The sequence below is a fragment of the Myotis nattereri genome (assembly GCF_964212035.1).
Source record: "Myotis nattereri genome assembly, chromosome: 9".
In the NCBI taxonomy this organism is placed as follows: Eukaryota; Metazoa; Chordata; class Mammalia; order Chiroptera; family Vespertilionidae; genus Myotis; species Myotis nattereri.
Genome location: NC_138084.1, coordinates 7,203,260 through 7,214,697, shown reverse-complemented (window position 1 = coordinate 7,214,697; position 11,438 = coordinate 7,203,260). Strand labels below are relative to the sequence as shown.

Here is an 11,438-nt window from a genome sequence, read left to right as displayed (position 1 = left end):
GGGCCCGGTGCGTCGACGCACCAGGTTCGCGGCGCCTCCACTTCCGCTTCCGGTCAAAAATGGCGGCGGCCGTGGCGGCCTCGGCCCTGCCGGTCGCCTTCGGGCGGCTGGTGTCCACGTGCGGCCGTAGCATCCTCAGACCTTCGGGTCCCGGAGCGGGTGAGGCCAGGGCCGCGGGTGAAGGGAGGAAGTGGGGCAACGGTGCTTCCCGCCACCCCGCCGTGTGTGTGTGTGTGTGTGTGTGTGTGTGTGTCCGACCTGATGCCTTCGGTGCTGAGCGCCTTTTTTGGATAACACCGGCTTTGGAGTTGGGGAAACCGAGGTTCAGATCCTGGTTCTTTAGTTAGCGGCTTAACCATTGAGGATCGCTCTTCCACTCCTGTATGGGCCTGTGTTCGTGGGGAGCACAGTGAGGGGCAGAGAGGTTAGGCAGCTGCCCAAGGTCACTCGGCAGGGAAGGGGAGAGGAGCGATTCGGACGGCGCGCTCCCGCTGCAAAACCCGTGCTTTGCCATTACCCTGGGCTGTGAGCCACTCTCTGAGCATCATCGACCTCATCTGGAAAAACGGTGCTGAATGCCCTTGCCTGATCTTAACCCATTCAGCAAAAACGTAGCGGTATGTTAGTCACTGGGTTATGAAGCTCCAAAAAGGTTCTATTCGGCCTGAAAATGGTTGGAGTGTGTGTTTGCATGCAGGAGTGCTTATGTATGTTTCTAAATTGACCTAGATGTATATATGACAATTTTAAAGAATTTCACCTTTTTTAGATGCCATACTCATGTTGTTTTGTTTTTTAAATAATCATCTTTTGCATGTCGACTTGTCTTTGGTGTGTTGACATAAGAAATGTCCAAACCTGTAGAGAATTTTCATTGTAAGTTTACTAGAGGCCCAGTGCATGCGATTCGTGCACTGGAGGTGGGGTTGGGGGTGGGGGCGGGGGGGGGGGGGGGGGAGGTACCCTCAGCCCAGCCTGCGCCCTCTCGCAGCCCCGACCCCTGCTGCTTACCGCCTGCCTGCAGCTGCTGTGCTCGCCAGCCCTGAGCCCAGCTTCTGGCTGAGGGAAACTCCCCTTGTGGGAGGGAGTGCACTGACCACCAGGAGGCAGCTCCTGCTCTGAGCATCTGCCCCCTGGTGGTCAGTGCGGGTCATAGCGACCCGTTGTTCCACCATTGGGTCGATTTGCATATTAAGGTTTTGTTATATAGGATTATATAGGATTTGAGCCAAAACGGCAATTGCCGGCCGCAAGATCTCAACTACTCTGGAGAATAACAGTTTTGCAGTTTCTTTTATGCATTTGGACTTAAGGAGGAAAGTAAGGAAGATTACATAAAGGTGAGAGAAGGCAAGGCAGGAATTGGGTCATGAGGCTGTGTGCTTTTTTTGAGGGTGGTTATGCCTTCGAGGAGTATTACTTCTGGCTTTCAAAGTGTGTAACCTAGCCGAAACCGGTTTGGCTCAGTGGATAGAGCGTCGGGTCTGTGGACTGAAAGGTCCCAGGTTCGATTCCGGTCAAGGGCATGTACCTGGGTTGCGGGCACATCCCCAGTAGGGGGTGTGCAGGAGGCAGCTGATCGATGTTTCTCTGTCATCGATGTTTCTAACTCTCTATCTCTCTCCCTTCCTCTCTGTAAAAAATCAATAAAATATATTTTAAAAAAAACAAAAACAAAGTGTGTAACCTAGAAGAACAGAAACAATGGGCAGGCCTTGCTTAAAACCTTTCCCTAAGGAAGTGATAGGCCTGGGCGGTCATGGTGTGCTACCCACCATAACCTGGCCAGTTAGGAATTTATGATTTACTATAGCACCCCTTTTTCTATAGCACACATAGAAACATGACATCTTCACTGATGAAATGATGTCTGATTTGCTTTAAACTAATTGCAGAATTGGCAAGAGGCCATGTTCATCAAACAAGATTAGTCATGAGTTGGTATCTGTTGACTCTGGGGAGGGGTAGCTGAGGGCTCAGTGTTGTGCACAACATTTTCCATAATAAAACGTGGGTTGAAGTAGGCAGGCAGGTGTTTCCACAAGCAGTGGGGCTTCCTCTATTCTGCTGACGTGAAACCTCTGCTAGAATGCTGTGTTCAGCTCCAGACTCAGCTTTTTAAGGGAGAATCACGAAGTGTAGTGAGTACAGAGAAGGTGACCGAAACGGTGAGCAGATGGGACCGTGAAGAGTGAGCGAAGAAAACAGAAAGGAAGGACCAGCCTCAGTCCTCAGAGCCATAAAGGGCGGTTCTGTGGAAGACAGGGGACCACTTTTTCCCGGGGGGAGGGCAGGGGTGTCCAAGGCTAAGCTAAGACCATAGGCAAGAGGTACAGAAACCTTCTAACTGAGCTGAGAACGGTGGGGTGGCTCGAAAGAGAGGTGCTGAATTTCCAGTCACAGAGAGTTACAACAGGGGCTTCATTTTACCGATTGATTGATTTCAGAGAGGAAGGGAGAGGGAGAAAGGGATAGAAACATCAATGATGAGAGAGAATCATCAGTCGGCCGCCTCCTGCACGCCCCACACTGGGGATTGAGCCCCAACCAGGGCATGTGCCCTGACTGGGAATGGAACCATGACCTCCTGGTTCATAGGTCGACACTCAACCACTGAGCCACACCGGCCGGTGCCGGGGTCCAACCCCAGCAGGTCCAGGGGTCCCCAAAGGTGTGGACGGAGTCGGCGAAGAAGGAATGACACGGAGGCAGCGTTCAGTTGATCATCATAGCCGGGTTCTCTTGTCAGGGTCTCCTGCCAAGTTCTGGTCTGGATCTCCAGCGAAGTTCTGGCTAGGATCTCCAGCCAGGTTCTGTGTCCATGTTCTCTTGCTAGGTTCTCCAGCCAGGTTCTCCAGATTCTCCAGCCAGGTTCTGTAGCCATGTTCCCTCGCTAGGTTCTCCAGCCAGGTTCTGTCCAGGTTCTCCAGCCAGGTTCAGTCACCAGGTTCTAGTCAGGTTCTCTTGCCAATTTCTGTAGTCAGGTTCAGTCCAGGATCTTTTGCCATGTTCTCTCCAGCGAAGTTCTTCTGTCTGTAGGTTCTGTGTAGGTGCTGTCTTCTTTCTGTCTCCTAAGTTCTGTTTCTTGCTGTCTTGTTACATCTGTATTTATACCAGTTGATTTTAATCCTGTCAATCTCTATTACAAAGGTTAGGGCGTTTCTTATCTCCATTCCAGGGAGTAAAGATTATGTAGCTTAAGCATGATTGTTCATAGTTAAAGTGATTAATTACCCGCCTGGCACTTAGTTGAGGGGTTTTATTCCCTCCCTAACTTCAGGGAAAAATTCCTACCTGGGGAAACAACCTTTCTAGGAGAGGCATCCCCTCCCTGACTTCAGGGAAAAATTCCTACCTGGGGAAACAACCTTTCTCGGAGAGGTGACCTTGGTTAAAACACACAGCGCTAAGGGGAGCAAACATATTAAGAACAGTATGCTATATATGCCAGGTCCCTTGAAACAGCAAGGATGGACCGGCTCCCGGCAGGCCGGGCCAAGAGCTTCATTTGATGACTGAGCAGAGCAGACTTCATTCATCCTTGAGAACCTGTTACGTGTCAAACACTGGTCCCGGGTGGGGATGCACCCATAATAAACAGACGACAGCCCTGCTTCTAAGGGGGCTGGCAGCATTCTGTGAGAGGGGTGCGCAGACAGGCTCTTTAAATAAGCAAATGGCAGAGTGTGTCACAAGCTGGTGAGTCTTGGGAGGGAGGGGTTCCATTTGCACAGGACGGTTGGGAAAGGCCTCCCCACGGAGGTGGTGTTTCAGTGGAGACCCAGAAGAAATGAGGGAATTGGCCTGGTAGGTCCCTGAGGGGTGAGGGGTTCAGGGAAAGAGCAGTCAACACACAGGCCTCCAGGCGGTGCGTGCCTGACGTGGTCCGGGAAGAGCAGGGAAGCCAGAGAGGCAGGTGCCAGGGAACGGGGGAAGCGTGTTGAGAGGGGATGGCACTGCCGCTGCCCTGCGGGCCCCGGTAAGAGCTTTTGCCTTTTCTCTGATGAAATGGAAGCTCTTGGAGAGTCTCTGCAAAATCCTGGGGTGCCCTGGCCGGGGCTCCGCTATTCCAGCACCTCAGGCTCATGCCGTCGGTCACGGACACCAGCTCCATATGGGGGGACAGTAGGGTGAGCATACCCGGAGGCCGGCTCAGCAGGGCCATCCTGAGGCTCCCGCACCTGGCACAGAACAGGGTCTGAACCTCCCGGGCACCTGGGGGTCAGGAGTGGTTCATGGGTGGGTGGTGTGATGAATGGATCGCGATGCTTATGGTAATAACCAGTGACTGCCCGTGATGTTCTCTGAGCGTGGTCGGCCTCGATTTTCTGTAGACAAGTTGGATGCGGTTTAAGGCGATAGCAGCGACAGCCGTTTGTTTAGTGTCTTCAAGGGAGGTTTGCATTTCACGGGAGTGACTGCCCCTGTTTCTCTTACTCCCCAGCCTCCCTGTGGTCCGCTTCTCGAAGGTTCCAGTCGCAGGGCACCTCGCGTCCACAAGGGTAATGTCGACGAGGGTTTGGGTGACTCTTCCTTTCACCATCTTTCTGACACAAAACTTCAGACGTTTGGGTTTTTAGGAATATTTCTATTTTCTAACTTTTTTGACAGTATTTTCTCAGACCCTTGACATAAATAAATATAGACAGGACGTCAAGAGTCCACAGAGCAAGCTGTCCTAGCCTTCCATCGCGCTAGTTCCCAAGGCGAAGTTGTAGCTCCCGCTGGGAGGTTTCTAACCAGAAGGTTGCACCCAGGCATGTTGGGTCAGAACCTCTGGGAGGAACCTGTGGAATTTGAAACAGCAAATTCCGTGTTAAATGTCATACTTAGGGAAGAAACTGCACTGTGAACTGCAGAAGGTAGATTTGGCAAAGTCCCCTGGCTGGTGGGTGTACACAGACAAGAGCAGGACAGGGTGGACGCGTGGGAAGCCCCCGGCCTGCCCGGCCCTGCGTCCGGAGCGAGGCCGTCCACCTGAGCTGTGCCTCCTGGTCCGCAGAGTGGATTGTGCGTGTGTAGCTCAGTGGCGTTTTATGAGACTAATTAAACCCTACATTTAAAGGGAGTGGACAGAGCCTGGTGGACAGGAGGGCACTCACACATCGCGGCCGCCGCCGCACCAGTCTCCACAGGGGAGGCTCAGCGGGCCTTGGAGGCGCCGGCACTGGGCACAGAGCAGGAGCTGAACCTACAGGCACTTGGTGCTGGGTTTGAGGCCGAGCCGGGGCCTTCATTTCACCGAGCAGAGAAGGTTTCATTCATCTTTCACGAGTGCCTGTTACGGGTCAAACACTGGTCCAGGGTGGGGATGCACCCATAATGAACGGACAACAGTGTATACCCCTGCTTACGAGGAGCTAGCTGGCATCCCGGTGGAGAGGGTGTGCAGGCGTGACCGGCAGTTGCACACAGCCATGTCTTACGATTTTGACCTGCCTTTTCACACGTGTGACGTGTGTATAAAATGTTTTTCACAGATACGTTCCTAAGACATCCCTGAGTTCACCCCCTTGGCCCGAAGTCGTTCTGCCAGACCCCGCCGAGGAGACCAGACACCACGCAGGTAAGGAAGGGGCAGAGGTGGGCAGCACCCTCCCACAGGCGGTCACCTGGCCGTGGAGCCGGGTGTCGGCTCTCCGTGCGCCAGACCCGCACAGGGAGCCTCTGCCTCACTGGCCACCGAGCAGCAGACTCGAGAGCCGCTCACTCAGCAGAGACCCCTGCGCACCTGCCGTGTTCAAAGCGGTGGCATTGGGGAGGGAAGGCGCTTGCCCATCTGTCTTCCCGCTGTTGGGAGAAACGTGCGTTTGGGACAGGTTTCTCCCCACATGGAAGAGAAGCTGCGCGACAGCCAGTGGGCGCCGGCCCCGGCCTGGCTGTTGGAGAAGCCGCCAGGGTGTCAGGGGCATGCCAACCTCTAGCACCTGTCACTGCAGCCACCGCTGCCAGGAGGGGGTGTGGGATCCTCAATTTTCCAAAAAAGCTGGAGTCCACCTTAATGCATGGAGTCATTTAGTTGTTTTTTTAAAACATATTTTTATTGATTTCAGAGAGGAAGGGAGAGGGAGAGGGAGACAGAAACATCAATGATGAGAGAGAATCATTGATCAGCTGCCTCCTTCCCACCCCCTCACTGAGGATCCAGCCTGCAACCCAGGCATGTGCCCTTGACCGGAATCGAACCTGGGACCCTTCAGTCCAAAGACTGATGCTCGATTCACTGGGCCAAACCAGCCAGGGCTGGAATCCTCTAGTTCTAAACACTGTTTTAGAGACTTAGAGAGAAGTAAGGCGCAGTCTGGGTCCCGGCCCCTTGGCCTCATTCAGCCCCTGCTGGGACTGTCTCCGGGGCAGGAACTGTGCGGGCTCCGCGCCTGCACCAGCCCGAGGCGAGGCCGGCGGGTCAGGGCTCACAGCTGCTGCTCAGACAGTAAACGGTCAGAGGACAGAGGGTCGTGACCTGAGCAGAGGCGGTGACCACAGAAGCGGGAAGCAGGCAGCCGTGCAGGAGGCGTGCAGGGTGTCGTTCCGGGTTTCCCTTGTTTGCAGAAAGGCCTGCTCTCCCGTTCAGGGTTGGCACCCTTCCCGGCCCCAGCTCTTTGATAATAACAATCGGGAACCAAACAGGGTGTAAGTTTCCACCCAGAGTCTGAGAACCGAGGCAGGCACGCTGTGCGCTCAGGCCAGAGAATGGCGGGAGGCAGGGCGTCCTGGGAAGCGAGCATGGGGAGCTTCATCTATCAGAGCCCGTGTGCCCTGCATGACAAGCTGCTGTGCTCCTGGGACAGCAGGGGACCCCGTGCCCAGGCGCCTGTGCCTGCAGTGGGGAGCGCGAGGCTCAGCCACCAGCTGTCACCCGCCTTGCAACCACACCACCGGGCGCCCCCTCCTCTACCCCATCACACCGCTGCAGGAGCGCAGGGGCAGGTATATAATGAAGTCCCTGGGGCCCGTGTGGAGGCGTCGCTGCTGCCTTTCCCCTGTGGTGATGCCCATGGCCTCCTCCCCGCAGAGGTCGTGCGGAAGGTGAATGAGCTGATCGCCACGGGCCAGTACGGCCGGCTCTTTGCCGTGGTGCACTTCGCCAGCCACCAGTGGAAGGTGACGGCCGAGGACCTGATTCTGATCGAAAATGAGCTAGACCTTGCGTGTGGAGAGAGGATTCGGTTGGAGAAGGTGAGATTCGGTTTCTTCGTGCATTCGGGGACTCGGTCCTGGAGAGGGTTCCTCAGATCGGGATGACCACGAGCAAAACCAGGGGGCGGGAGAGTGAGGGAGTGAGGCAGCGGCCGGCCGGGCAGCGCAGGCGGGCCTCGGGAGGTGGCCGAGCTGTGACGGCCGGCTCGGGGCCACTCCTCAGCGGCAACGGTCAGCGGCGCCCATTGATTGTCTCACATCTGGCTGACTAACGTCCCACGGAAAAATACTCCACCGCAGACACAATGAAAGTCCCAGGTGCGCATGTAGCTTTCCAGCCATGTTTATAGTTAAGTTTCGGCTAGAACATCCTCTGCCGTTCCATTTGCGGCCTCTGCTTTGAAACAGCGAGGCCTGTTCGGAGGCCCTTCCTGGGCACTGGCTCTCCCTGACCGCTGGGAACTGCCTGCTCCGTCTGTGTATTTAGCTACACGTTCCTGCCCTTCGTTACGATTCTCTTTGCTGTGGCCAAAATGTATTTGATTTTTGCCTGCTCTGTTCCTGCTTATAAAACTACATATAAAACATGAGCGCTCTGTACTAGATCAGCTTCCCAGGGTGTGTCCGTTACGCCAACACGATGGAATATGACACGTAGGATTTCCTGTATTGATGAAAACTCCTCCGTCCTTTGGGGTTGTCTGGTCTTTGCGTATTAACTCTTGCTGAGGCGGTCCCGCAGCCTACGATCTGAGCGCCTGCTTAGCTTGAGCGGGACGGCAGCCACCGGCGAGCGCTCCTCCGCACGGCCTGGCGGCTCTGCCCTGAGCTCGTGGACAGGAGCACATTGACTGTGTGTCTCGAGCAGGGGTGGGAACCTTTTCTCTGCCCGGGGCCATTTGCATATTTATAACATCATTCGAGGGCCATACAACATTATCAACTTTAAAAAAATTAGCCACTCTACTTGGTCAGACATTTAACCCTTTGCGGTCGTTTGTCTACTCTCAGCCACCAAAGCCTTTTTACCATTCCGGTCGTATGTCTGCTCTCAGCCACCACAGCAAGGAACCGTACAGATCTTAACTCTATTCATTCATGTATCAGTTCCTAATTTCTCTGAAAGCTCTTCAGTGTCTAAGCGACCTTGTCACGAACCAAAACATTGCCCCGGCAAATCGGAGATATCGAAACTCAATATAAACAAACGCGGTCGTGCCACACTCACCATGCGAAACACCGCGGCCAGTCAGTCGCCTTTTGAGAGTGAAGAAATCGACAAGCTTCGGAGATACTTGCAGAATTTCAAATAGAGCTTTACAAATTACATTTAACTGTAACTAGGCATTCTCGCTTGTTAAGATATTTCTTTTTCTTTTTTTTTAAATATATTTTATTGATTTTTTACAGAGAGGAAGGGAGAGAGATAGAGAGCCAGAAACATCGATGAGAGAGAAACATCGATCAGCTGCCTCCTGCACATCTCCCACTGGGGATGTGCCCGCAACCCAGGCACACGCCCTTGACCGGAATCGAACCCGGGACCCTTCAGTCCGCAGGCCGGTGCTCTTTCCACTGAGCCAAACCGGTTTTGGCAAGATATTTCAAAATAATACTCCAAAATGGCAAAAAGAAAGTTACTGAGAGAAGTGTACTGCGAATCTGAAAGTAACGATGAAGAGTTTTATTTTGGCACCTTGAATACTGACTCTGACGTAGAAAGTGATAACGTTTGTAGTGATTCTACTAGCAGTGACGTAGTTCCAAAAAAGAATCAATAAATCTTGTTTATCCTTCATAATCTTGCATGTTATGTATCACTGCTCTTTCAGTGGAAATTAATTCCGACCAGTACGACACCCATGTCCAAATTTAATACGACCACAAAGGGTTAATTACTCAGCCCTCCTGCCTTGGCAGGGCCAGCCCAAGTGACTTCTCGGCTATATAAGGCCCTCAGGCCGGACATTCCCCACCCAGGTCTAGAGTAATGACTTGGGGAGTGGTGTGAAGGTCTCTGAGAAGGCGTTATTTGGGAACATTTCACATTAACAAAACATGCTGGAAAGCCCCATTAATGCCGGTTGCTTTTTATCGTGTAGGCAATCCAGGAGTCGAGAGCATGTGCTGAAAGTGACTCTAAAAGAGTTCGCTAATTGTCACTAATGTACGTTGGCCACCGGTGTTAGAGATGTGCTTTGTCTTTAGACATTTAATTTTAGTACAGTTGGATTTTTTTCTCACAAGTAAAGTTTAAGACAGTCTCCCAACGTCCAATAAAAACGGCGCCACTGTTCCCGACCCAAGAGGGTGGCGGCGGCCCGGGGTTCTGCTGCAGCAGGTACACCCGAGCCTGAGCCTTCACATCTTCGCAGCCCTGTGACCAGCCTCAAAGACACGTAGTCTGAGGTGCGTGTTTTTCCCTGCGTGTTAGACTTCATTAAGGTTTGTTGTTGTTGTTGTTAAACTAAAACACCGTCGATTTCACAGAGGTTGACACAACTTGGTAAGTGATCGCCACATCGGATCATCAGTTTCCCTGTCCTGCATCTGCGTCCCCTCTGTTTACAGTTTGTTTACACTAAAGCGACAGTGAGCTAGCAGGTCCCGCCCGCAGCACAGTCTCCAGACACACCTTTCCCAGTCCCAGTGCGAGCCGGGCCCTCCCTGTTCTGGCCACGCTTGTTACTCACGGGTAACGCCCTGTTTCACGTCGCAGGTCCTGCTGGTCGGCGCTGACAACTTCACGTTGCTGGGCAAGCCGCTCTTGGGGTAACGTGCTCTCAGATGTGGGGCTCTGCCCGGGGCCGGGCGGTGAGGCCGGGCGGGGGTGTCCACTCGAACCATCGCCAAGCACAAGAGGCTTATACTTCATGACGGCAGATGCGAGGTGTTCCCGGGGGCAAGCTCCCAGACCAGGTCACTGGGCTGTTACTAACTCGTTCCCACGTGGCCCATAAGACCTGTGGACAGACTGCACGGTCTATTACGCTTCTTTATAGCTTTCAAAATGTCTACAGGGGTCACATCACTTTTATGATCAGCAAAAAAGGAAAGTAAACTTCATTTTCGAAAACCTTATGTAAAGCATCGGCAACGTTGCCAGCTCATTGGGAAGGTCTGTCGTTGTTTATTTCCAGGAAGGATCTTGTTCGCGTAGAAGCCACCGTCATTGAAAAGACAGAATCGTGGCCAAAGATCAACATGAAGTTTAGGAAAAGGAAAAACTACAGGAAGAAGAAAAGTAAGTTACAGAAAGCGGAGCTGGCGCCCTGCGGTCCCACCTGCTCTGGGCGTCACCCCTGTGGGCCTGACAGGGAGGGGGACTGAGACACAGGCGGGGACATCCCTGGACGTCACAGACCCCATGAAGCAGGGCTCCCCCAGCGGGGATCCTGCAGGCTGAGCCGTCCTGTCTCAGGACATGTGTGTCACACACGGCCCTTGGTCACAGCGGGAATCCCTGCTTCATGGAAAGGGGGGGTGTCGGCCGGTCTCTGGTGGCTGGTAAACAAGGTCCGCGTTGTGGTCAGGCTGTGACCGAGTTCTCTCTCTCCCAGTTATTGTGAGCTCGCAGACTGTCCTCCGGATAAACACCATTGAGATTGCTCCGGGTCTGTGCTGATCGTCGAGCCGGCATTTGCAGAAAAAAAATAAACCCGTTTTCCAGGGAGTCTGTTTCATGTGTGATGCCGAAGCTCTGTGCCCGTCACCGTCTGGCTTGCGCGCCAGGTCTGAGCACAGCCTCCCTGCGTCAGAGGCCGGGAACGGGGGGAGAATCGCTGGCATGGCCTCCCCGGGCAGCCTGGTGCTGGTAAAACAAGCTGGCATGCTTGGCCCTCCACCCCCCACCGCAGGCGCAGGCCTGGGGACCCTTGGGGAGGCGCCACTGGGACCCCGGAGCTGACACCAAGAGACACAACCCAGATCCCACTTCTGCGGAGACGGACAAAAACATGAGCAGATTCCGTCTCAGAATCAAGGGAGGAGGGAGGCGGGAGGACGGACAGCCCCGTGTGGCCGGGGCTTGAGGGCCAGTTCTGAGGAGCAGCAGAGACAGCAGGGCCAGGCGAGGCTTGAACTTGGTCCTGAAAGCAGCCCCCTGTCCCAGGAGGGCTGGGCGGTCAGGCAGGCAGCCAACAGGAAAGAAGGGATGGGCCTTGAACCCTGAACCAGAGAGGCCCAGGGAATGGAGCGGAGGACTTTGGGGAGTGAGTGTGGGGAGGAGGGGGCTCTCAGACGCCCAGGCCTGGCTCTGCTTCCTCCAAGACAATAGTTGGGGCTTTCAAGTGGCACAA

General features: G+C 54.0%; 1 protein-coding gene across 1 annotated transcript; it reads left to right on the top strand.

Moving 5' to 3' along the window:
* The first annotated feature begins 47 nt into the window (after positions 1–47).
* Positions 48–10,798, top strand: MRPL21 (mitochondrial ribosomal protein L21). The gene is made up of 7 exons (XM_081099865.1): positions 48–159; positions 4,445–4,502; positions 5,481–5,566; positions 7,016–7,179; positions 9,860–9,912; positions 10,281–10,384; positions 10,701–10,798. The coding sequence occupies exons 1-7, from the start codon at positions 60–62 to the stop codon at positions 10,763–10,765; spliced, it is 630 nt and encodes a 209-aa protein (XP_080955991.1). The 5' UTR covers positions 48–59; the 3' UTR covers positions 10,766–10,798.
* Positions 10,799–11,438: the final 640 nt, after the last annotated feature.

What these genes read in the sequence shown, in the direction of transcription:
- MRPL21 (XM_081099865.1), top strand. Translation starts at nt 60, where the DNA reads ATGGCGGCGGCCGTGGCGGCCTCGGCCCTGCCGGTCGCCTTCGGGCGG. An exon ending in GGCACCTCGCGTCCACAAGG is followed by an intron (nt 4,503 to 5,480) that starts GTAATGTCGACG and finishes TGTTTTTCACAG; the next exon opens with ATACGTTCCTAAGACATCCC. An exon ending in CTGGGCAAGCCGCTCTTGGG is followed by an intron (nt 9,913 to 10,280) that starts GTAACGTGCTCT and finishes GTTTATTTCCAG; the next exon opens with GAAGGATCTTGTTCGCGTAG.